Source organism: Cotesia glomerata, linkage group LG5 (genome assembly GCF_020080835.1).
Source record: "Cotesia glomerata isolate CgM1 linkage group LG5, MPM_Cglom_v2.3, whole genome shotgun sequence".
Classification (NCBI taxonomy): Eukaryota; Metazoa; Arthropoda; class Insecta; order Hymenoptera; family Braconidae; genus Cotesia; species Cotesia glomerata.
The window spans coordinates 8,686,075-8,712,617 of NC_058162.1; the positions used below are offsets into that span (position 1 = coordinate 8,686,075).

Below are 26,543 nucleotides of genomic sequence, written 5' to 3' on the forward strand. Positions count from 1 at the left end.
TAAAAGGGCGCATAAAAAAATTTTTTTTGTCATTCTTCTTGAAATCACTCGAAACACAAAGATCTGTAAAAAAAAAAATTCGAATATCCTAAAGCTAAAAGGGCGTAACTAAAGACATGCGCCCTCTTAGCTTTTAGAAAAGGAGTGCCTAAAGCTAAAAGGGCACATAAAAAAAATTTAAGTTTTTATAAATAGCTTCATAAGACATAAAATAAAAAAGTTTAATGAAAAAAAAAAAAATTTCCTAATAGCCGGTCCTTACTCGGAAAGAACAAGATGACACTGGGTATCATCCCAGATTATACTCAGTGATATCTGTGGTGAAAAAAAATTTCAGATAGTAGCTAGAAAAATCCAGATTATACTGCGTGATATCTGTATTATACTCATTGTAATCTGGATTATACTAACTACTATCTGAAATTTTTTTTACTCCGTATAATCCAGGATGATATCCAGTGTCATCTTGTTCTTTTCGCGTACAATTGCAGCTTTATATTTCTCTTCTAGACAAAGAAGAATTTTGAAAAAAACGCTCTGCTACCTAATAGATTTTTTAATTATCTATTTCGTTTAGCAGGGTGTTTTTTTCAAAATTCTCATTTTTTTAAAAGAAAAACATGAAACTTCAATAGCTTTATACTCATGAATGCACCAAGGATAGTACCGTTTCTTGAAGTGAGTGCGACGCGAGAAAAAGAGGGGATCGGCTGTTTTTAAGTACTTAAACAATATTGAAAAAATAATAATTTTTAACTATTTTAATACAAGCAATGGATAGTTAAATTTATCGAAAACTAATGGGATTGAAATAATTTTCAAATAAAAAATAAATTAATACAATCACGCATATTTTGCAATTTTTAAAAACTATTTTTAATTGTAATTTTAAAAGAATGTATGTTGAGTTAGAATACGCCTCTTTCGTGTGAATCTACCGTTTTTTTTTGAATTTTTAGGCTAAAAATGAGTATTTTGATGAATTATTTAGAAAAAAAATTTATAAGCCCTTTTAGCTTTAGGTCATAAAATTTTCAAATTCCTAAAGCTAAAAGGGCGCATAATTAGAGACATACGCCCTTTTAGCTTTAGGAAATCAATGCTTGATTTTTCGACGAAGAATATGTCAACTAGTCGATTAGTGATAAAAAAAAAAATTATGCGCCCTTTTAGCTTTGCAAAGCTAAAAGGGCGCATACTTTGCCATGCGCCCTTTTTGCATTAGTCACGCGATATGAATAATTTATTGCAACCAACACCAGTTGGGCGTTTGCAAAAGATAATCATGCATTTTTTTGAAGAAAACAAATTAATTCTTGTTAAGATTAATGTGTCATACTGAGATTTAATTAATATTGTAAATTAACATTTTATATAATTAAAATTAGGCGGCTGAAAGCTCATATTAACGCTCATTGTAAAGAGGCCACGCCAAACGTGTAAATAGATGAAGATGATTAATTACTAGTATTTTAGCGTACTAATAAATAAATAAGCGATTCGAGTCTATGAAAGTAAAGAGAATGATTAACAATTGTTATATGTTAAGATTAAATATAGAAATATTTTTTATGAATGTAGTGCCATGAAGTGTAAATAATAAAATTATATCATTTTTTACTTTATTATAATTAATTGTAATGATTTAATGATGTATTAATAACGTCTGCCGGCGTTGTAAGTTTGACTCATATTGAGCTCGATAAAATTAAAAATATTAAATACGTAAATATAATGATAAATATAAATAAGTGAAAATGTCATAAATGAATTTTATAATTTTATGTGAAGATTTATTGATATAAATTTTTTATAAAATATATACATAGATTAATACCAAAATATTTTGATTGTTATTATTAATATTATTATATACTAATATTTTGTAAACATAGATTATGACTTTGGCTAATAAAATGATAAAATATTTGCATAAAAATCTGGTACAAAATGTTTCTGATTCTCTAATTTTACAATGAATTACTGTATGGAATATTTATTATAAAGTTACGGTAGTCACAGGTTATAATTTGTAAGCTATAAATTCAATTTGTTGAAGAGCGAAATCCATGGAATGATGAGAAGGTGTCGGTTGGCAGGAAACGACCATTCGGAAAAAGTTACCGATTTTTTTACCTGTCAGTGGACTGTAACCGATTAATAACCGGCCATCCAACACTAAAAGCTCCTTTATTTTAGCGGTTAATGCGTACAATTTGTCCCACCATTCTTGGGTTTCCGGTTGGCTTCTCATGCTCGGAGGTATATACCTTCAAGAAAATCAATAAATTCGTTGACAAAAAGATTTGTAAAGCTGGTGATTATTGTGGATGGTGAATAACTTACCAGAAGCTGATGGTGTTACCTTCGTATTTTGGGAAGACGAGTCTGTAGCCATTGCGATTTTTTATTTTGTTGAAAAAATAATCGGCGCAGTCCATGGCAATGTCAACGGATAACGCGAGTCCGTTGGTGCCTCTTGCCTTCCACATCAGCCATAATTTAACAGCATCCACCTGGATTTATTTATTCAAACAAGTTAGTATCATCGATTGATAATCATTTATTCCTCGTCGATTTATTGATTTGTATTATTGAAATAATAGTAACCTTTCTGCCGCATTGAACACTTTTGTCCCCAGTGTCCCAGGAGACGTCATAAAATTTATCCTGCTGAAATAAATACGTCGCTCCGGAGCAATTAGCTTCGTGTAACAAATTTCTACGTCTGACTAAAAAAAACGAACACTGTAGAGGCGCGCCAAGCATTTTATGTGGATTCCATGACACTGAATCCGATCTAAATAATTAAAATAGCAGACCATAATAATATTCATCCGTTTAAATGAATCTTCACTGTTAAAAAAGATAATAAAGTTAATAAATACGTACAATTCAACGCCTTTCAATCGATCACGATACTTTGGGGAGAGCAGCAAAGACCCGCCCAAGCAAGCCTGGAAAAATTTTATAAAATAAAGTACCTTTTGCAATAAATTCGCCAACAAATAAAACATACATCGATATGAAACCAAAGATTTTCTTGCTTGCAAATAGCAGCAATATCTTCAAGCGGATCAATAGAACCAACCACAGTCGTCCCAGCAGTGGCGTTCACGAAGAATGGAATCGTTCCCCGCGCTCTCGAGTCTTTTATATTTTTTCTCAAATCCTCGGGGTCCATGCGTCCTAGCTCATCAGTTTTTATCTAAATTCAATGACAAAAAAAAACTCTAAAAACTCTTGGTACAATAACAATTTCATTTATCGCTACAATAAACGTGAATCGTCATCCAGATTCTATTGTTTCAGAATTAATCACCGTATAAACATTGTCAGTGCCAAAACCCAGCCAATGTGCTGCTTTTAAAATGGAATAATGTCCCAATTCGCTAGTAAACATTGATAACGGTAGCAAGCCACTGAGACCTTTAGTCTTTATCTCAGGAATACGTGAGTACCTTGCTAATACCATCCCATACATGTTTGACAAGCTTCCACCAGGGCACAAAATTCCATCTGCTTCAGGATAGGAAGGATAGTTTACTAATTTTATTGCCTGGTCTAACACTTGTCGCTCTAATATTTGAAACACAGGCGCCACTTCATACGTGTATCTACAATAAAAAATATCATAATTAGTTTTCTAGAAATTAATTAACTGTTTTTTTTTTCAAAACTAAAAATTTATTCTTACTGGCTTGTATTGCAGCATTCCGTTAATAAAGCACCTGCCAAACCGTAACTGTCAACTCCAGCGTATAATTGATTGTGGAAATGTGGGTTCGACGTCTTTACTGAATAATAAGCGATTTTACGAACCGCATCTTTGATTTCTTCTTCGCTCGATCCTTCATTTTTTAATTTGATGTCGATTTTTTTCTGTAAGGATCAAGAATAATTTTATTTTAGAAAAAAAAATTCTGCATAAATTTCAAGCAAATTAAGTTTTTTTTATGTTTAGTAAATATAATTGAAAGTGTACTGACAAGAAGAAAAATCAAAATATTAAATATTTAGGGAAATATTGCACACATTTAAGAGTATCGGAGTTCGGTTTATTCATCGTACGGAAACTTTAAACTTGATTTTATCGAAAGTGTATTTTAAAACTACTCGTGCACTACCTTTAAAAGTGATTTATCGATTTTACTTCAATTTTGTTTTGCTTTGCTTGATAACATTATCGGAAGGATATATCTAAAGTTTAAAAATTTCCAGTAAATAAACTACTTTTTTAGGATGGACAAATGTCGAACATGATTGAATAAAATCTGTCCTTTTTTTAAAGAGCTTACTTTATTTTTATTTTATACTTTTTAATTATTTTAAAAGTTCATTTTTGCCGCACATGTGTCAGAAATAGAAAGCATTTTTTTTCACATCAATAAAAAAGGAGCGACAAGTGCAGCACTTTTGGACCCTGCCCTAGAGTAGTCCGAAAAAAATTTAACTAATTCGTCATTTTGTAAAAAAAGAATTATTCTTGCACTCTTCAAAGCTCAAACAAAATAATGTTAAAACTTAAAAATGATGTGATTATTTTATCATATAAAAAAAAAACTTATCAAAAATGACTCATTTTGTAGCTGTCAGAAGGAATTTGCCCCCTTGACGTTGTGATTAATCTGCTAACAAAATCATCAATGTCTATATTTATTATGATTAGCGATCGAAATATATATTGAATACTTTAATTAAAATTGTCAGTTTTAATTCAACTAAATACAGTTTATTTATGATTAAAATTTTTAAAAAATGTTTCCGAACGAAATTTGGAAAATGATTCTCACCAAAATCACCGACGGCTGGGATTTAATAAAATTACGCCGCGTAAATTACACTTTTTATTATGGAATATAATATCTATATGGAAGTATAGAATCCTTTCGATGATTTTGCCGAAAACTGAAGACACAACATGGGAACTGACGCGACAGAAATCTTGGCGGAAGATGGTTCTGTCATACAGAAAATGGAGACTGTTCGCAAATCGTAGCAACGATGTATCAATTAGAACATGTCAAATAAAAAAAATTTTTGGGATACAATGAAAATATTGTTTGCACCGCTGTGTGGGGTAATGCACAATGTTTAATTATTAATCGTCAATCATTAATAGTTAATAATCACTACACGGAGAAAATTTTATAGTAGAGATTACTATCTAGTTATGGTAAAATCTATTAACTGAATTCGATAGTAGTAAATATTATTTAAATAATTATGTAAACCATCTAAATTGTAGTAGTTACCATCCTGATGGTTACTACTACTATTATGATGGTAATCAGTAATAATAGCTATTATTATTTTAACTAGTTACTACTATTATCAAAATCGTAATTCCTAATATAACCTGATGGTTACAGTTACCGTCAGTAATAATAATAGCTACTATCTAAGCTAGTAAAAAATATTAAAAAAATTAAAAATTTGCGTTAGCGTGGATGCATTTCTGAATAAACTAAAAGCAGTTGTAGCGCAGTGTAGTACACAAAAAATCGGGATTAAATTCGGATTGAATGTATATTTAAATTTTTATTTGTCTAAAACAAGTTTCAACGCCAAATTTTTCAAAAAAAAAAATTTGAAATTTCCAAAGAAATCAAAATTTTCAATAAAATTAAAATTTCAAAAAAATTAAAATTTCAAAAAAAAAATTTTAATCTTACAAAAAATTTTTAAAAAACATAATTTTCAAAAAATCTAAGATTTTAAAAAAAAAATTTTGAATACAATGAAGCTTTAAACTAATTATTAATCATAATTATCTAATTATTTAAATTAAAATTTTCCCTTCAACAATTTCAATTAAAGAGAGCATACTCTTTGCTCCGGTTGATGGTATCGTATTTTGAAATGCACCGAACCAGCTTGACTACATGTAATTTTTCTTCTGCATTGAATTAAATTAACTAATTTAATTGACACAAATTATCAAAACTAGCAACCTGCAGTCCCTATGTGACTGCCAAGAATTGCGATCTATAATAAATAAAATTTTGCTTAATTATATAATTATTTTCGTTAAAGTGTACTTTACTTTCTTAACTATTGACATTTATAAAGAAATAAGCTCATCCCGATGTTACAATCATAACGAGCTTTCATTTGAGTACCCACATGCCTTTTTATATATTTTTCATACATACATATATAATATATACATATATAATATATACATACATACATATATAATATATATATAAATATATGAAATATTGATGTGGGTACTCAAATGAAAGGTCTCGATGAGTGTAATGTTGGGATGAGCTTATACCTTTAAAAATTTCAATAGCTCACAAGATACAAGGTCATTTCTTAACTATTGATATTTTCAAAGATATAAGCTCATCCCGATGTTACACTCATCAATAGCTTTCATTTAAGTACCCACATGCATTTTTATATATTTTTCATATATATAATATAAATATATGAAAAATTGATGTGGGTACTCAAATGAAAGGTCTCGATGAGTATAATGTTGGAGTGAGCTTATATCTGTAAAATTGTCAATAATTCACAAGATATAAGGTCATTTATTAATTATGAATCTAGAGATAGAGTATTTTCTTTTAATGATATTCTCTTAATAATATAGATGATAGGATTACAATTAATTCAATTATAATAGAACCATCAAATGATGTTTCATAATTTTATCTTGTGAAAAAATATTAATAATTGATAATAATAAGACTTTTTTAGTAACCCAAATCTTGGATGATTGTTATTTTGATAATCATAGTAAATCATTCAAAATAATCAATAACAGCTCTAATATTTGGAAATTTTTATCATATATGGATTTAAACGATTGTGTTATTATTTGTTTTAATATTTTAAAGGAAAAAATGCTCATCACTAAAATATGGATACAAATAAAGAATTAAATTAAATAAATTTATATTATTTTTTCTTTCAGAATTTTTACAATCTGAGATGGTTACAGTTACCATCTTCGATTATAGCAGTTATAATTTTTAATAATTACAATTATCATTTTCGATAGTAATCGTTACCATTATTAATAGTAACTAGTACAATTGTCAATGACAACACCTATTATTTTGTGACTAATTAATTTTATTACCATTTCAAATAGTAGGAGTTAGTATTTTCGTATAGTAAATACTATTATTAATTTTTCTCCGTGTAGTTGACAAAATTTTCATGAAATATTTTATGAATAATATAGGAGGTTAATTTCTAGTTTGATAATTGCAAAAATGTCACCTCGGATTATCGACATTACATTAATGAATGATTACGGTTAACTTAATATTGTCTATAATATAGATATATATTTTATCATCCGTCAAATTGATAATTATCAAAGTAAACTGTAGTATGAATAATTTATCACTTCACAATTTATCACAGTAAGGTAAAAGCCCCAATAGATGATCACGAACCAGTATATGATCACTCCATGTATTTGTATATCTATATTCACAAATATAGGTATACAAATACACGGAGTGATCATATACTGGTACATGATCATCTATTGGGGCTTTTACCTTATTTTTTAATACTTTACTAAACTAAAATATATTATTAAAATTTGCAATCTAGCAATTCGCCTTGGCATAATAAATAAAATCAAAAATCAAAACCTACAAAAAATTTTTATTCGAAAAATACATGCATTTTTTTAGAAATCGGTCTCAAAGGTTCGTTTTTTTTTGGACAGAGGTCAACATTTATAGAAAATTGTTATTAACTGAGCATAAAATTTTTTAAGTTTAAACCTCCGGCGATAATTTAGGCCCGGAACAAAAAAAGACTACATAATATTTTTTATTTTTTTTTTTCTAAGAGACACTGTTTTATACGATACAATAGTTTTGCTCTTTTTTTTAAGAATTGGCGCCAAATAAAGATTTTTTTCAAGTAAATAATCTATTTTCTTAAAATTTTTAATGTTAAAAATCTATCAACTAATTTTCTAACTATGACATAATTTTAAGCATCAATATATTTTTACGAACTCCCTGACTTCAACCTCTATTTGACGTAAATAATTTTATAGCTGTGACTCGAATGGAATTTTGGTACGCAGGTTAGTTTGTTCAATTTTTTACAAGGTTGCAATTTTTAAAAACATTATTTACAATATTTTTTGTCTTAGATAACTTATCATTTTGGAGTGTAAGCCGTCAAAAAACAATGGCAATTGAATTGAGTGGATTAAATTTTTGGTAGAGTTAAAAGTATTTTATTGAAAATTCTTAATGTTATTAATTTCAATTCAAAGAGTACTCATTTAACTCAAGAGAAAATCTTTTGGTTAAGGAAGATTCAACAGCGATTGGCTATTCTTTAGAATTCGATGGAAATATTGAGATTTATCAAATGTCCAGTGAAGATAAATGGGTATGTATAATTTCGAAAAAGAGTTTGGAAAATTTAAAAGTGCACTCTGAATCCTTATTTAATTATTTACAAAAAATATATTACTTATATTGCTTATTGAAAGAGTAAAATGAAAAAAAAAAATTAGAAAAACGGTTCACCTTAAAGGCCATCCCTGAAACTTTCCGCTAATTCCATTCCTGGGCGCTTAAAATTGTACTTATGACATTTTTGAGATTTTTGAGCTCAAAATATAATTAATGTGATATTTTGAGCTCGCTGAGTTCAAAGAAATAATATTTCTATGCATTCGAGCTCTCCCAGCTCAAAAGTCTGATAGAAGTTTCATAGAGCACTATTTTTGAAGTTTTCAAACCGCAATAACTTTTGAATGAATCAACCAATTTTCACGCGGTTGGCGGCATTCGACGCAGTTTTGTCATTCTCATAAGTTATTTTCAGATTTTAATTGATCGAACCGAAAATTTCAGAGTAATCCCGAAAAAACACTTTTTTCGGTTTTCTTTCGTTCACGATATCTCTCGAACGAATCAACCGATCGCGACCAGCTTGGTGGCGATCGAAGTGGTTTTTCGAGCTTAAGGGCGGATTAGTTTTTAAAGTTGATCGATATAGCCGTTTAAAAGTTATTCCAAAAAAACCACTTTCAAAAAAAATTTTTTTCTTATTTTTTTTTGAGATTTTTTTTAAATTTCTCAAAATCTATCAGTCCGAATCGGTTCAAATTCACAGGAAATCTAAGTTTGAGGGAACTCTTTAGAACGGCGTTTAGTAGATTCCGATCGGTTTAGTCGTTCAAAAGTCATAAGCGAGTCACATAGTCACACACACACACACACACACACACACACACACCTGCGGCAGAGGAGAAACTGCTACCAGGCGCGTCTCCCTGTAGCGGATGGGAGAACGCTCGCTGTCCTTGGATGACACTAGGTCTCTTAGTTGATGAGGTACAGAGGGTAGGAGCCAAATAAAATATGCTCCCGTCGACAAAACTCCCCTATAATGGATTGATCATACTAACTGACCTAGCAAGACGATCGTTCCCTGCTGTAACTCACTGGGAGTGTCCGGAACCCGTGTCGATTATTTCCGACGATGCGGGCCACGGCTGATGTGAGCTTGCTCTGCTGAGGTGTAAGTTGCAGCCGTGGATCAGGAGCCAGTCACTTCGGGCCTTGATTAGGAAGTACGCAGTGAGTGTTAGAGATCGGAATCTTCACCGCCCCGAGCGAGTCTAGTCCGTCCGTGTATTCCGGGACTGGCTAAGTGTCGACTAGGCCTCAGGGAACTGGGGTAGGAGTACTATCTCCGAGGGTACACCCGTTCCTAGTTATGACAACCCGCTCCACTCCGTACGATGCGCTGGTAAATCAAAAAGTATGAGTAATTTACAGGAAATGAACAAAAATGGAAACGAGTTTCATGCCCAACAAGCAGCGATTGAAGCAAGCGCTGAAATAAAGAGAACGCAAGCGCTGGAGCGCCTCGAAAAGCTGACCATTGAACTGCAAGAGTTTGTCCAAACAAAGGTCAATATCCACAAGGAGATAAAGACCAAGACAACCGGTGTAGTCAATGCTCTTGGAAGATTCAAGAAACTGGACAAAGAATGGCGGTCATCACGACGACGCATTCAAAGTGAAGTTGAGACTGAAGAAGCAATGGACACTGGAGCCGATGGTGACGTCGAATCATCTGCTGAGGACAAAGGTGAAACTGACACAGGGCCTGGAAAGAGAAAGGACCGAAATTCGCCAGAGCCAACCGACAAAGTCACAAAGAAGAAGGACTTGAAAAAAAGCCGTCCGCAACAAATAGCAGAGCAGAGTGACGAACCTAAGAAGGCGTCTGATTGGGAAAATGTACAGTCTAAGAAGGAGAAGAGGAAGCTAGAGAGCAAGTCTCAAAGCAGCCGCCAAAAGAGCCCAGGCCAGAGCCTAAGCGAAAAAAACCACGCTAATGGATCAGACCCGACGCACTGATCATCCGCCCGGCCGAGAAAACAAAGTGTGCTGAGATTCTGCGTCGCATAAAACAGGACGTCCCCAGTTCAACTGTGGATAAGATCAACTAGACCAGAAGTGGCGACTTATTGATTACGATTTCGAGGAATAGCACTGACAAAGGGCAAGCCCTGCAAAAGACGATCGCGGACATCCTTAAGGAGGAGGCCAAAGTGATCTGCAAAGGGCCACAGGAGACCATCGAGATCCGAGATGTCGATGACGACACGACGAAAGAGCATATTGAGACCGCTCTAAAGAGGGAAGCTGGAGAAAGTTGTGAAATTCCACTAGAGGCAATCGAGATCCGTAAAGCCTTTAGGGGTACGCAGACAGCCACAGTGTCACTACCAGCAGCTGCAGCACAAAAGTTACTGGAAGGAAACTGCAAAATAAGGATCGGCTGGGTCAATTGCCGAATGAGATTAACGAAGAGACCCGTACAATGCTTCAAATGCTGGCACTTTGGGCACTTCGGATCTCAGTGCAAAAGCAAAGTCGACCGGTCTAAGCACTGCATAAGGTGCGGAATGGAAGGACACAAAATTTCTGATTGTAAAAATCCAGCTAAATGTGCACTGTGCGTTGAACGGCATGGCGTAGAAAAGGCGGCTCACCATGCAGGCACGAACAAATGCCCCGTCTTCCAAGAAACGCTCCAGAAGATGAAAAAGCCAAGAACATGAAGATATTGCAGCTCAACCTCAATCATTGTGAGGCTGCGCATGACCTGCTCATGCAAACTGTACGCGAATTAGAGGCAGACGTAGCACTTATAAGTGAGCCTTATAGACACCTGAGTAACCAACCTTGGGAATCCGACAGCACTAACAAAGCCGTCATCTGGTCCTGCGGTAAATGTCCTTTTCAGAGAACAGTCAACAATAAAGAAGCCGGCTTCGTAGCAGCATGGGTAGATGGCCTCCGCTTCTACAGTTGCTATGCACCACCTAGTCTCTCTAATGAACAGTTTGAAGACTTCCTTGATCGGCTAACCGAGGACGCAAGAAAACACTTTCCCGTGGCAATAGCTGGTGACTTCAATTCCTGGGCAGCAGACTGGTGCAGCAAGTTCACTTATACACGTGGAAAAGCACTTCTCGAGGCAATGGCCAAACTGGATGTGATCCTTCTTAACACCGGTGACACGCCAACGTATACTAAGGGAGAGGCAAACTCAATTGTCGACCTTACATTTGTCAGCAGTTGCTTAGCTCGAAGAGATTTTTCTTGGAAAGTATTGAACATCTACACAGCCAGTGACCATAATGCGATACTATGGCAAATATCAACTGGCCAGAATCTAACAAGAGTCAACAGGAACGCCAGCGCGATTGGGTGGAAAGTTAAATCTCTCGACCTCACTGCTTTAGTAGTAGCCCTAGAGTGCGATCCGATAATCGTAGAAACTGCTGAAGAGAAGACCAAGGACCTAATGAGAAGAGTCACCCAGGCTTGCGACGCCAGTATGTCTCGGAAACGTGGCATAAATACAAGACCTTCGGTGCACTGGTGGAACGATCACATTAGCATTCTACGTTCAAAGTGTCTCAAAAAAAGAAGAAAGTTCAGCGTGGCTACAGACGACCTAACTCCGTAGAGCTGTTGGCAGATTATAAAAAGGCCCGTTGAGAACTAAACAGAGCCATTAAAGAAAGCAAAAGACGCTGCTGGAAGGAACTGGTCGCGGAAGTAGAGAAAGATCCATGGGGCAGACTGTATAAGGTGGTTATGACCCACCTGAAATGCCAGCCAATGCCATCACCTACGTGTCCACAGCTCCTAGAGAAGATTGTTACTGCGCTGTTTCCCTAACAGCCGGTATTCACCTACAAGTAGGAGCAGCTCAACCCTGAAGACATCCCAACTATCACGTTGGACGAGTTGATAGAGGCAGGCAATCGAGTAGGGAATAATAAGGCGCCGGGATTGGACGGAATCCCTAATATTGCCCTGAAATCAATCCTTAGGGCAGTACCGGCATTATTCCTGGACGTTTACGATACATGCCTGAAGGAAGGGATTTATCCCCAGAAGTGGAAACAGCAACGGCTAGTGCTACTTCCAAAGGGGAAAAAGCCGCCGGAAGAACCGTCATCCTACCGACCACTCTGCATGTTAGACGCGGCCAGCAAGATATTCGAGCGCATAATTCATCAGTGAATAGAGGCTGTAGTCGATCCACTCCTGGCAGAGAACCAGTTTGGTTTCCGAAAAGGACGGTCAACTCTGGATGCGATCAAATTGGTTGTTGATACAGCCAAGGATGCAATCGCCGGAACGAGATGGAAGGGTGGAAAGAAGAAATACCGCTTGGTGGCTGCTTTGGACATCAAGAATGCCTTCAACTCCGCTAACTAGGACTGCGTTATGCGAGCTCTAGAAGAAAAAAACGTACCAGGATACCTTCGCAGAATGGTAGCGAGCTACTTCACGAATAGGGTTCTGAAATATGACACGAAGAACGGTACGGAAGAGTACGAAATCACCGGAAGAGTGCCACAGGGATCAGTTTTAGGTCCTCTGCTATGGAACATCATGTATGATGGCCTCCTGAGAATAGCATTGCCTACGGGAGTCAAACTTTAACATATGCGGATGACGTAGCTGTCGTGATCGTCGCAAAGCACCTCGAAGAGATAGAAATGGCATTTGATATTACATTCAGACGAGTCAATTTGTGGATGGACATGGTGAACTTTCAACTAGCCAAGCATAAAACCGAGGCAGTGCTCATCACCAGTAGAAAAACGGTAAAACTATCAAGTTGAGAGTCGAAGAACAAGAAATCACATCACAACCATTTATCCGTTATCTGGGAGTGATGCTGGATGCCCGATTCAATTTCAAGCAGCTGGTGGAACACGTCAGTGCCAAAGCGTCAGTAGTGAGGGCTAGTCTCGCACGGCTGATGACTAACATCGGAGGCCCAATGCAGAGCAGGAGGCTACTATTGTCATCAGTAGTCACATCAGTGCTCACTTACGGAATATCCATTTGGGCTGATGCACTGGAAACCCAAGAATCATGGAGAAAAGCTGGACCAATATATCTACTGAGTGCCCTACGAGTAGCTAGTGCCTTCCGCACTATATCAGAAGAAGCAGTGTGCGTCATTGCCGGAACCCTACCTCTGAGAGTTCTAGTAGAGGAAAGACGAGCCCTTTACCAACGAAAAAGGTCAACTGCACTGAGCCCCGAAGAATTAGAATTAAAGAACGGCAGAACAGCATAGGCCGACGGCAACTACAATGGGATGCTGCAGAGAAGGGTAGGTGGACGCACCGCCTCATACCTCGGATCGACATTTGGCTTAACCGGAATCACGGCAAGGTCAATTACTATCTTACGCAGATGTTGTTGGGACACGAGTGTTTTCGAGAGTATCTACACCGCTTCAAGCACGATGACTCTTCGGAGTGCCCGTCCTGCCCAGGAGTTGCTGAAGATGCGGAGCACGTCTTCTTTATATGTCCTTGTTTCGATCCACAGCGTGAAGAGTTGAAGAGGATCCTGAACCAGAGAATGCTACCAGATTCACTAGTTGAAGCAATGTTATCATCAGAAGTTGCCTGGAACGCTACCAACACGTTTGTAACGGAAGTCCTCAAAGACTTGCGTTCCACCGAAAGAAGAAGAGCAAATATCAGAAGATAGAAGGAAGGTAATTAACACCTTAGCCACCAGAAGGAAGAGCAGTAGCTAGTTCCTCCCCTCACGAAGTAATGCCTGACGGCGGTTCCCATGAGATATTAGAGGAAAGAAGAAAAGGGGTTTAGGGTTTAGTGAGTAGGGGCGTTAGCGTCGAGTTTTAGTATGACGCTGCGTCGAGTCTTCACATATCCAGGCAAAACAGCTATGCCTGAAATCCGCAAAAAGGATTCCCCCCTCTGAAAAAAAAAAACACACACAAACTCGTGTCGGGCTTGCTGGGTCCCGCATCGGGTGCCTCCCCAGGTGGCGGATAGAGGAATGCCCGGCATATCTGCACGCCAGATGCGTCGGGTACCGAGGATATAGAATACTCGGGGTAGACCAAAACCTAGCAAAAGATGATATGAAAATGCCAGATTAATTTCAAACATCGTCTACGGTGCAGAGGGGGGATACCTCAGTGCCGGCGAGGGTAGGCGTGCAAACGGACCTGAACTCGTCATTATCAAGCGACCGTTTGAACAGCTTAGGAGACCCCATGGCTCTGCTGTCTAGCAATGCTAGCAAGGTTACAGGGAGTACGAAATCAGCCCAGATGGCAGAGAACGGACAGCTGAGCAACATTCCTCCAAAAAGTGGAGGACCTTTTGCTCCTGTCACTAATAAAACCTACCGAGGAAGAATCAACTCTGTACCGACCATTACAGGCCAACAGTCACCAATGGAGAGGCTCGGCATCAAGATCGAAGAGTTAGCCGAGTTTATAAAAGACAAGAAGAATCTCCATCATGAGATTAGAAAATTGGTTACATCTATCACTACAGCATATAGGTTAGCCAACAAATCACCAGGCATGTTGGCCTCAACGACCCAAACAACTCCGAGTCTGACCAAAAAACCACAGCCATCTTTGGTCACTCCTAAAAAATTACCACAGCAAGGAAAGGACAATAACAAGAAGAGGCAGCTGTCCACACCCAGCCCTTCTTCAATAATCGACAAGCCATCACAGAAAAAGACAGCCCGGGAGGACGTCTGGACTACAGTGGACCGAAATAGGAAGAAGAAGGAAAAAGAGCATGAAACAGCGGCTACCCCTAATAAAGCTCAAAACCAGTCAAGTAAGGGTGCCTCTAAGAAACCAAGGAGGAAGAAGACAAGAACTAAAGCTGTCCTAGTCCAACCAGCTGAAGGGCGAACATACGCCGATCCCCTGAAGGAAATCAAGGCAAAGGTAAGCCCTGTCGAGACGGGCGTAGACATAAAGTCTATTAAAAAGACGAAACACGGAGGCGTTCTCCTTGAAATGGCTCGAAAGACCGAAGACAGCAAGGCTTTCACCAATGCAGTACGGTCAGCCACTGCAAACATCGGCACGGTTAAGACGCTAACACCAACAACAACGATCGAGATCTTCGACTTTGACGAAATCTCTACCAAGAGCGAAGTCCGTGAAGCACTCAAACGTGAATTCACTGACAGCCTGGAGGTCAAACGGGTAAATTTGACAAAACCCACACCACGAGAAAATCGGGCAAACTTCTGCGAAGTAGACGAGGCCAGTGCGATTGAGGCCCTTGACAAGGCCCATATAATGATCGGTTGGGTGAACTGTCGTATACGCCCAGTTGCAAAAGTAACCCGCTGTCTTAAATGTCTTAGTTTTGGACACCTAACACACCAGTGTGCGAGACCAAACAGAAGCAGGTGCTGCTACAAATGTGGCGGAGAGAACCACAAGGCCGTAAACTGCACGGAGAAGCCAAAATGCTTCCTTCGTGCTCCGGAGAAAGATGCCCAGGATGGTCTATGCCATATTTCTGGCACTGGAGCTTGCAGGGCATTCCGCACAGCACTTGCAGAAGCCAAGAGAGGGCAGAAATGACACGCATACTACAAGGCAATCTGAATAGGTGCGCCTTGGCGCAAAACCTGCTGCGCCAGCATGTCTTTGAAGATAAAATCAACGTCTGCTTTATCTGCGAGCAATATCTAAATATCAAAGATAAAACATGGTTCGCAGACGAAACTGGCACGGCAGCAATTTGGATTGTGAACACAAAGAACGTTACCGTCAACAACAGCGGAAGTGGAGCAGGTTTTGTCTGGATTCAAACCCCCACAACCTACTTCATGAGCGTCTATCTCTCATCTAACGAAGGGATTAGTGTGTTCCGACAGAAACTCGCAAATATAGAAGATGCGATCACTAAGTTCGACGGCGAAGTTATCGTAGCCGGAGACTTCAACGCTAAATCGGCTGAGTGGGGCGCTGCTTTCTCCGACACCAGAGGAAACGAGGTCGCTGATGTCGTGGCTAGACTCGACCTCATATTGCTGAACACCAGGAGCACCACGACCTTTAGAAGACCAGGGTACCAAGAATCCATCCTCGACATCTCATTGGCGACTCCAAGGACTGCCAACATGATTGAAGACTGGACAGTATCCGAAGAATACAGTGGCAGTGATCACCAGTTTGTGACATTCAGCGTTGGATTGGCATTTGCTCCGGTTTCACAACGCGACGTTTCTAAGCGGAAGTGGAATGCCAGAAGGCTTGATCCAGAGGCATTGCGAGCTTCACTTGCACGAAGCTGGTCTATCCTTCAGAACAACCCGACTCCGGATACCTGCAGCGAGACGAAAAAGGCAGTGCTAAATATGATGAAGGAGATTGCTGCCGCATGTGACGCCTCTATGCCGCGGCTGAAAAATAGGAGTTTCCACAGGCCGGCGTACTGGTGGTCAACAGACATAGCAGAACTTCGCAAAAGATGTCATAAGCTACGTCACCGCGCAACGAGAGCCGCGAAACGCTCCCCAAGCGAGGGCTTGTATTCAAAAGAGAACAAGTAGGCCAAAAAGACGCTAAACCGAGCTATTAAAGCAAGAAAAGCGATATTGTGGAAACAGATTTGTAATGATCTCGACAAGGACATCTGGGGCAAAGCCTACCAAATTGTCACCAAACGACTTGGAAAGGCTTCACCAGAAGCGCCGAAGTCTCCTGCCTTAATGGACAGCATTGTAGCGGAGCTTTTCCCCAAACACCCGCCGTGGGAGAAGAAACACTACGCTAAAAACAGCGAAGGAACACCCTTCACAACTAAGGAACTACAAGACGCGGCCAAGTTACTCAAGACAGGAAAGGCACCTGGACCTGATGGCATCCCGGCAGCGGTGATCAAGATTGTAGCCCTGGAATATCCAGATATACTCCTGAACACCTACAACGCATGCTTGACAACTGGCACGTTTCCCGCGGTCTGGAAGCAGCAGAGATTGGTTCTCTTAGACAAAGGAAAGGGAACCCCCATAACACCTTCGTCGTTTAGACCACTCTGTATGCTAGACATTGCTGGAAAACTGCTCGAAAAGTTCATACAAGGGAGACTTCGCAACGACATCGACCGTGCTGGAGGTTTTACCACCAACCAGCATGGCTTCCGGAAAGGTCGTTCGACAGTCGGAGCGATCGAGAAAGTTATAAAAACAGCAACACAAGCATTGACTGGTAGCCTCAAAGCTCGTAAAGTATGTTTCCTCCTCACGCTAGATGTCAAAAACGCATTTAACAGCGCAAATTGGAGAGACATTTTAGATGCTCTGGAGCACAAGTTTGACGCGGAGCCAGAGAATCTGGCACTAGTCGACAACTACCTGGACGAAAGAAAGCTAATACCGACGAAAAATAGCGGCAGTGCAGCGGCGAGGCACTCTATGACGCTAAAAACAGTGACGAAAACATGAAGGACGCAAGAACGAGGATAAAGGCGGAAACGCAACAAGAGTGGCAGGACCGATGGACATCGGGAGAGACGGGCAGATGGACGGTACGCTTGATCCCAAACATCAACGTCTGGCTTTCTCGGGAATACGGAGAAACGGACTTTTTCTTGACCCAGCTATTGATGGGACATGGGCAGTTCAATGCCTATCTTTTTAAGATGGGACTGCACAGCATACCAACGTGCAAATACTGCCCAGACAAAATTGACAACGTCGAGCACACGTTCTTTGAGTGTGACCGGTGGAAGGACTACAAAAGCAGTACTGATGAAACTATTGGCACCACGCTCTTCCCTGAGAGCTTAGTAACCTGCATGATCAAAAAAGAAGATCTGGTCAGCTGTCGCAGCCTATGCGCAGCGTCTTTTAAAGGAAAAAATCGCAGAAAGAGACTAGTAACTAGGAGCAACCGTCGTGAGACGCAACACGGACTGGATTGAAGTAATGCTAACGCGGTCCCGATCCAGTCTTCCCCGTAACATCTATGGGGAAAGAGAGAAGAGGATGTTTAGTCGGTATTGTTGTCAATAATATTGACTTCCGAGTCCGACATATCCAGGACAAACATCTCGTCCTGGTATACGTAAATGTATTTGACCTCCTCTATAAAAAAAAAAAAAAAAAACACACACACACACACAGACATAGTGACAACATCGCGAGGGTAGTCAGGGAAGCTTCCTATGACCTTAAAACGTCGAGATCTGATGAAAACTAGATTTTTGCAAAACAGGGTAAAAACAATCTTCCCGATTTTTGAAAATCTTCGATTTTCTTAACGGGAAGTTAAAAAAAGGAAATTAATAATTGTCAGTTATTGAAGTAATTTATAATTCAAATGATTTGCATTATAAGTCGTGCAAAAAAATTTTCGAATCATATTTGATCTCATACTGAGCAAATATATACGCGGTTAAAAAAAAGCATCCATATTCTTTTTGTATGGAATGGCAATAACAGGGTAAATACCCCAATAGATGGGCAAATATTATTTCCAGAAGCAATTACATTAAGTTTAAAGAACAAAAATTTTGTCGTTATTTTTTTTATGTCTACATATAGCTCTGAGAGCGAAAAGTAATTTTTTTTAACTTTTTATTTAAAATAATAGTTTAAAAAAATTATTTAAATTTGACGTCTCGAGGTTTTGCTTCGAGAGCTCCACTACTAGTAAGCATGGGACAGATAGCTAAAAATAAAGCTAGAAATATAATATTTTAATAATAAAATCGAAAAAAAAATAATAAAATTTAGTGTTTATCTATTGGTGACACTTTTGTGATCTCTATCCAATAGATGAACATTGAGTTTATATGATGAATTTTCTTATTTTTTTTTTAATTTTATTGGTGGATTAATGTGAGGATCAATGTGAGAATAAAAGTAAAGATTATAGTAAACAAAAATGTACTGAAAATGAAAGTATTATGATTATTGAAGAAATTGAAGAGAAAAAAAAAACGCTGAATAAAAGAGAAAATTGAGAGAAGGAAATTTAAAAGCAAAAGAGAACAGACCTATTAGAAAGAAGAAGAAGACAATGTAACAGGGAAAATCGAACTTCCCGGGGTCATTACCGGCCACTTAATTAACTCACAGTAGGTAAGGACTTTCCCTTACCTTTCGATTTTTGACAAGTAGTTTCGACTTGTCACCGGACGTGCTAATCGAAAGTCCCCACTACTGTCCCCGAAAAATGAAGTGGGGCATAACAATAAAAAAGTTCGAGAGCTGGAGTTCGAGGGTTATAAAAGAGCCAGCAAGAGAGACATCGAGGCTTCTTCCCTTCTGGAAGCCAGTGGACTTTTTCCTTTTAGATCAGTGACCTTTGTTTTGAGCCAGTTTAAATCAGTACAGTACAGTTTTGGTAATCGAGAAGCAACTACTGAGGAATTTATCGTGGTATTTGGAATTGGACAAGCCCTGACTATAGGCCAGCATCGTAGTTCGAGACGACGAAACACCAAGCTGCTGATCCCGCCAAGTTGGTCCGGAGTGTCAGTCATCGTTGGATAATAACAATAATAGTCTCAGGTATTTTTCAATTGTTTTAGGCCAAAACTTAATTTTGTTAATTGAAGGGCCGAAATGATTGTAATTGGTTTTCATAAATTAATGACCGCTACTTTTATACTGGTTAGTTCTCTTATGTGTAAATTATTCGTCAAGGTCATTTAGTTAGTTTTATCGCTGGACACTTATATTGAAAGATGAATTTAATTGATTATTTATGAATTTCTTGGTAGAAAATTTATTAGTAATTATTGTAGGCCCTTTGGCTATAATAAATTAAGTTAGTTAAGAACTCTTAAGACAAAATTTGAATAAGAATTGAAACTGCATAATTAAGTTAGTGAAGGTCATTTTAGAAAGTTCTATGGTTGAAAATTTTGTTGAGACGCTTTAGAATTACAGTATTTGAATTTAAGAGTTTTTTGGTAGAATTAAATTTAGGCTGGTGGACTAAATTTAATTAAAGTAGTTAATTTAGCGAATAAATTTATTGAGAAATTTAGTAAATTTAGAAGATGAGTAATGAACTTTGTCAATAAAATTATTTAGTGGATTTTGTAAAGATTATTTAGTGGAGATTGAGAAATGAAATAAATTAGTGAGTTTAGTAGAATAAATTGATTGATAATTTTAGTAGAGAATTTAGTTAAGTAAGATGTATTAATGAATTTAATTAATTAAAATTGAAGGTCCGAATTTTGTATTAAGAAATTGTTAGGCGTAATTCTGGTAAATTTGGAGAATACGAAGTTTTGAGATTCAGTTTATTGGTAATTAAGATGTCTGAATAAAGTAGAGAATTTAGGGAATTAAGTTAACGTCGGAGGACGACTTTATGTGGAAATTGGTAAATTATGATGTTATATGGTATTCCATCAGATTGACGAGGTTTTAGGTAAATAAGGAGTTTAGATGATAGATGCGTAATGATCTATGATTAACAAGATAAGTAATGTTTAGTTTGTAAGATTTCTTTTTGGCAAGTTGCTGCATAGGTGAGAGATTCTCACCCTTAAGTTAACTTTAAGTGTAATATTATTGATAAAATTTGTTAATTTTAATTGTTTATATTGAATAAATAATTTCATTGTTATTGTTAATAATTGTTTCTCAGCATTGATTTACAGCCTTCTCCCAGACTTCTCATGACCCGATCTTTCCCTTCTCATGCTACCCCGGTTTCTGGGACACCGTGTATAAAATCCCAGTGGCGCCCTTTTCAAAAGAGGAAAGTGATGACCAATTGGACCGGGCTAACCACCCGCGTTACAACAACATAAAATGTTTTTAACGTTGTGTTTTATAAATTTATATTGATTATTTATTAATTATTAGTATTCTTTATACTAATATATTTTATATGTTATTTTGCATGAGAAAGCATCACGTGTTCAAAAATAATAAAATTACTTTATGATATATTTTGAAAATTACTATCCGATTTATCACCTTTTCTCTTTAATTTTATCAAGCTTTATTTTTTAGTAGAAAAAATTAATAAATTAATTATTTTTGATATAAATAATGAATTGAAAATATCGCTTGTAAGTAGCGTTCATCTATTGTTATTGACTGTCCATCTACTGGAGATTTTGTCCATCTACTGGGGTTTTGGTCTTTTTCTTTTTTATTAATTACTACAACGTTTTACGAAGTTTTACTTATTTTTTCCTGGTTAATTATATATTTTTACATAAATATAATTTACTTTATCACAACTTATCTGTATATTACTATATTGTTTTTTTAATAGAACACGAGAGTTTGCTTAACCGTCCTTCTATTGTATTGGAGTATTTACTCTACCTAATAAAAAAAAAAATTACAATCAATTTGTTTTTACTCATTACAGTTCCAAGTGATGATCTCTATGAACCAAAAATTAAAAATACTATCTTATGAATTACCATTGAATGAAATTTTTCCTACTGTTATTGAAACTCAACTCTACAATTGAAACTCAACTCTACAAATCATTAATTATCGAAAGTAATAACCTTAAATTCAAATTATTTTCAGATCGATTTTTGACGGTTGGGGTAGACTTGTTATTAGAAGGTGATGACAAATGGGAATCCCATGAAATGACTTTGAAAGATGGTATCTATCCGACAAGTATCGCTATGCATGCTAATATGTTATTTATTGGTTTAAGTTCAGGTAAGACCACAATCTCTTGTCAGTACTCTTATTTGTTAAAAACTTTTTTTTGTTAATAAAAATATTTATTATAGGTTACATTCATGTGTATTCAATCCGTCATATTCGTCAATTATTAAACAAGCATAAAATATTGAAGAAAGTAAGAAAAATAAAAATATCTGAAAGTCCTGTCACTGCCATAAAACTAACAGAAATAAAAAAGATTCCTTATATACTTGCATCCATACATAAACAATTATACTCAATCACTCTATGAATGTTTATACATTAATTTAATTATTTTGATCGTGATTATATTTTATCGCAATACAATGCCAATGTCAGAATGATGAAATATTTTTAAACTTAAATAAATGGTCAAGTGCAAAGCAATAATAAATTACTCGACTAATTTATTTTAGATTATTATTATTTTATAATTAATCAATTAATGAATAAATTTATTTACCTGAAGTTCATGAGGGTGTAAAAATTTAACAACAGGAAATTGTCCAGTAGTATCAAAAAAATTTTCTTCATTTAAAATACCTAATACTTCTTCAAGTAATTTTTTAGTGTCAATATTATTTCCATGCGTAAAAGCGGACAAAGTAGCAGAAGAAACTTCAGACATCGTGCAAACAAGTAGATTGTACGTACACTGAACCGAAGGGAAAATACCGTCAACTACTAGTAATCCCCTCCACTATTTCTTTACTTGGATATGAGCGATATCATGTCAGTCAGGTTTATGGCTAAACATACTGTACAGTGGATACTTTCAGCTCTCCTCTCTTATATTACACAGTAAATGATTATAATTGTTGTTGCATTAAATGAACTGACTATGCCATTGAACGTTATTAAATTTTTCATTAATTTTTAATAATACAGAGGCTAAAAGTCAAGCAAGATTCAAGATATAACATCAAGTAAATCTAATCGCATTAAATTAAAATTTATCAAACGTTCTCCTTGAGTGTGATCCGACTACAACTTTATTAATGAAAGGAATAATCCATATGTGATAATGTTATAAAAAGACATAAATCTTTAATAATATCAAACTGATAGGATAAGACCTTCAGACAGTTTTCATCTTATTAACACGCTCTGTCTGAAGATAATAACTACTACGATGTGAAGTAAAGTCGCTAGTATAATCGTTATATTTGACAATTTATATATATATATATATATATATATATATATATATATAACATATATATATATATATATATATATATATATATATATATATATGTATATATATATATTGATGATTGTGCAACATTAGTTACTAATTATGACTCAGTTTACAATAGATTAACAAAAATAAAACAACTAAGGGGTCATAATTTATGAGCTATTAGTTCAATTTGCTCGAGAACGAAATCCATGGATTGATAAGTAGGTGTCGGTTGGCAAGAAACGACCATTCGAAAAAAGTTACCGATTTTTTTACCCGTCAGCGGATTGTAGCTGATTAATAAACGGCCATCCAACACCAAAAGTTCTTTTATTTTAGCGGTTAATGCGTACAATTTGTCCCACCATTCTTGGGTTTCCGGTTGGCCTCTCATGCTCGGAGGTATATACCTTCAAGAAAATCAATAAATTCGTTGACAAAAAGATTTGTAAAGCTGGTGATCATTATAGATGGTGAATAATTCACCAGAAGCTGATGGTATTGCCCTGATATTTTGGGAAGACGAGTCTGTAGCCATTGCGATCTTTTATTTTGTTGAAAAAATAATCGGCGCAGTCCATGGCGATGTCAACAGATAACCCGAGTCCGTTGGTGCCTCTTGCCTTCCACATCAGCCATAATTTAACAGCATCTATCTGGATTTATTTATTCAAACAAGTTAGTATCACCGATTGATAATCATTTATTCCTCGTCGATTTATTGATTTGTATTATTGAAATAATAGTAACCTTTCTGCCGCATTGAACACTTTTATCCCCAGTGTCCCAGGAGACATCATAAAATTTATCCTGTTGAAATAAATACGTCGCCCCGGAGCAATTAGCTTCGTACAACAAATTCCTACGTCTGACTAAAAACAGCGAACACTGCAGAGGCGCGCCGAGCATTTTATGCGCGTTCCATGACATTGAATCCGATCTAAATAATTAAAATAGCAGACCATAACAATATTACTCCGTTTAAATAAATCGTCACAGCTAAAAAAAATAATAAAGTAAATGAATACGTACAATTCAACGCCTTTCAATCGATCACGATACTTTGTTGAGAGCAGCAAAGACCCGCCCAAGCAAGCCTGGAAAAATTTTATAAAATAAAGTACCTTTTGCAATAAATTCACCAACAAATAAAACATACATCAATATGAAACCAGAGATTCTCTTTCTTGCAAATAGCAGCAATATCTTCAAGCGGATCAATAGAACCAACCACTGTTGTCCCAGCAGTGGCGTTCACGAAGAATGGAATCATTCCCCGCGCTTTCGAGTCTTTTATATTTTTTCTCAAATCCTCGGGGTCCATGCGTCCTAGCTCATCGGTTTTTATCTAAATTCAATGACAAAAAAAAACTCTAAAAACTCTTGGTACAATAACAATTTCATTTATCGCTACAATAAACGTGAATCGTCACCCAGATTCTATTGTTTCAGAATTAATCACCGTATAAACGTTGTCGATGCCAAAACCCAGCCAATGTGCTGCTTTTGAAATGGAGTAATGTCCTAATTCGCTAGTAAACATTGATAACGGTAGCAAGCCACTGAGATCTTTAGTCTTTATCTCAGGAACACGTGAGTACCTTGCTAATACCATTCCATACATGTTTGACATGCTTCCACCAGAACACATGATTCCATCAGCATCTGGATAAGCAGGGTATTTTACTAGTCTCAGAACTCGGTCCAGTAATTCTCGCTCTATCAATTGAACCACCGGCGTTACTTCAAACGTAACTCTGAAATTTTTAAAATAATACTCGTCGTTATTAATCAATTTGTTACCGTACTATCATAACAATTGATACTCACGGAAATGTGTTGCAACATTCTGTTACCACAGCACCTGCCAGAGCGTAACTGTCAACTCCGGAGAATAATTGATTGCGCAAATTTATGGACTAAAGTCTTTATTTCTGAACCATCACAGCCTTCATCTTTCAATTTTAGATCTATTTTTTTCTGTAAAAACAAGATATTAGAAATTTATGTCAAAATTAAAGTATAGTTAAGAGAAATTCACAGACAAATTTTTAAACGAAGAAAATTGTAAAAAAAAAGAACGAAGTTGTTTCAGAGCAAAAAGAAATTTTCTTTGTATTTACTAATTTGAAAGAAAAATTATGGAAGTGATGATATTATAAGTCTAATTTTGGATTAGCTATGAGACAATTAAAATTTTTTTCCGTGTACAATTTATTTTTTTTTAAATAAAATTATTTTATGAAAAATGTAAACAACAATAATAATAAATTTACCTGAAGTTGATGAGGATGTAAAAATTCAACCACCGAAAATTGACCGGTAGTATCAAACACTTTTTCGTCTTTCGATATCTCCAATAGCTCTACCAACAATTTTTCAGTGTCAAACGATTTTTCGCTTGCTGATCTTGAATTGGGAGTCACGTCGTCCATCATGCTCACTAGTAGTATGTATACTAACTACATGAAAAAATTTCTATGTAACCAGTTATACTACTTTTTAAGTCTCGCAATTAAATTCCCACCACTTGTAAGCTATATATGCTAGGTACTATCTGATTAGATAATAACTAAAAAGTATTTATTAAAAATTAGGAAAGATAATAAATTTTTATTTTTAATTGATCTGTGATAATCATATTCTTCCGAACAGATTAATCACGTTATTAGTTTGGAAAGAAACCATTAATTTGAGAAATATTTACGAGAATATTTAATTGCCAGATGTTTATTTTCATCTATTATAAATTACATTCGTAAAAATTATTTTGTTAAACTAACAAAATAGGGATTACAAAAGAATTTATTGTAGTAGCAAATAAGTTTACTTATAGTAATGAATTGATTAGTTATTTCAACAATAGTATATTACACTACAAGGGCAGGAATCTCAACTTTCTGCCCTTGTAGTGTATACTAGTTTTCTTGCGATCCGGTCGAAAGTACGTAAAAAATTGCGTTAAAAAAAAAATGCCATTCGGCCTCACCCGAAATGGAAGGTAGATTTCATTTGATATAAAATTCTCTTTATTTTTACTATTATAATTTGTTGAAAACCAAATTTTTAAATAAATTACAATAAAAAGTTCTGCAAAAGTTTTCTTGGCGAATTGACTATTTGGATAATTATCTTGGACTATTTTAAAGATGAGCAAAATCTGTAAATAATTTTTTAATAATAAATGATCAATCGTTATGTCTACTAGATTTACGGTGATATGAATATTTCGATTATTGACAAGTAAATAAAATTAAGTTAATGAAAAATATTTAACTTTAGTTATAATATCGAAGGTAAAAAAAAAAAAATTCAATGTTATGTGCATCAAATCAAAGGCAATTTCATGAGCTTTCACA

At 36.1% G+C, this 26,543-nt stretch overlaps 2 protein-coding genes and 1 long non-coding RNA gene across 4 annotated transcripts; 1 reads left to right on the forward strand and 2 right to left on the reverse strand.

Annotated features, from left to right (window-relative positions):
• Positions 1 to 1,980: 1,980 nt before the first annotated feature.
• On the reverse strand, positions 1,981 to 25,634 carry LOC123265107 (cysteine sulfinic acid decarboxylase-like). 2 transcript variants are annotated; one of them, XM_044728736.1, is made up of 8 exons: positions 25,461 to 25,634; positions 3,698 to 3,882; positions 3,323 to 3,617; positions 3,020 to 3,208; positions 2,893 to 2,957; positions 2,611 to 2,800; positions 2,347 to 2,516; positions 1,981 to 2,270 (listed from the first exon to the last, which is right to left on the reverse strand). In XM_044728736.1, the coding sequence occupies exons 1-8, from the start codon at positions 25,620 to 25,622 to the stop codon at positions 2,024 to 2,026; spliced, it is 1,503 nt and encodes a 500-aa protein (XP_044584671.1). In that variant the 5' UTR covers positions 25,623 to 25,634; the 3' UTR covers positions 1,981 to 2,023. The 2 variants fall into 2 exon arrangements, with proteins under 2 accessions (XP_044584671.1, XP_044584670.1); XM_044728735.1 differs by lacking the exon at positions 25,461 to 25,634 and adding an exon at positions 22,465 to 22,762.
• On the forward strand, positions 21,827 to 22,155 carry LOC123265167. Its single transcript, XR_006509510.1, has 2 exons — positions 21,827 to 22,013; positions 22,088 to 22,155. It is a non-coding gene; the product is annotated as an uncharacterized LOC123265167 (long non-coding RNA).
• On the reverse strand, positions 23,310 to 24,381 carry LOC123265153 (glutamate decarboxylase 2-like). Its single transcript, XM_044728809.1, has 4 exons — positions 24,309 to 24,381; positions 23,935 to 24,183; positions 23,671 to 23,840; positions 23,310 to 23,594 (listed from the first exon to the last, which is right to left on the reverse strand). The coding sequence occupies exons 2-4, from the start codon at positions 24,112 to 24,114 to the stop codon at positions 23,348 to 23,350; spliced, it is 597 nt and encodes a 198-aa protein (XP_044584744.1). The 5' UTR covers positions 24,115 to 24,183; positions 24,309 to 24,381; the 3' UTR covers positions 23,310 to 23,347.
• Positions 25,635 to 26,543: the final 909 nt, after the last annotated feature.

Excerpts from the sequence above, each read along its gene's own strand:
- LOC123265107 (XM_044728735.1), bottom strand. The coding sequence starts at position 22,629 with ATGTCTGAAGTTTCTTCTGCTACTTTGTCCGCTTTTACGCATGGAAAT. Across the intron at positions 3,618-3,697 it reads GAATGCTGCAATACAAGCCA|ATACACGTATGAAGTGGCGC; the intron begins GTAAGAATAAAT and ends TTTTTATTGTAG. Across the intron at positions 2,517-2,610 it reads GTGTTCAATGCGGCAGAAAG|GTGGATGCTGTTAAATTATG; the intron begins GTTACTATTATT and ends AAATAAATCCAG.
- LOC123265153 (XM_044728809.1), bottom strand. The coding sequence starts at position 24,114 with ATGTCATGGAACGCGCATAAAATGCTCGGCGCGCCTCTGCAGTGTTCG. Across the intron at positions 23,841-23,934 it reads GTGTTCAATGCGGCAGAAAG|ATAGATGCTGTTAAATTATG; the intron begins GTTACTATTATT and ends AAATAAATCCAG. Across the intron at positions 23,595-23,670 it reads GGCAATACCATCAGCTTCTG|GTATATACCTCCGAGCATGA; the intron begins GTGAATTATTCA and ends ATTTTCTTGAAG.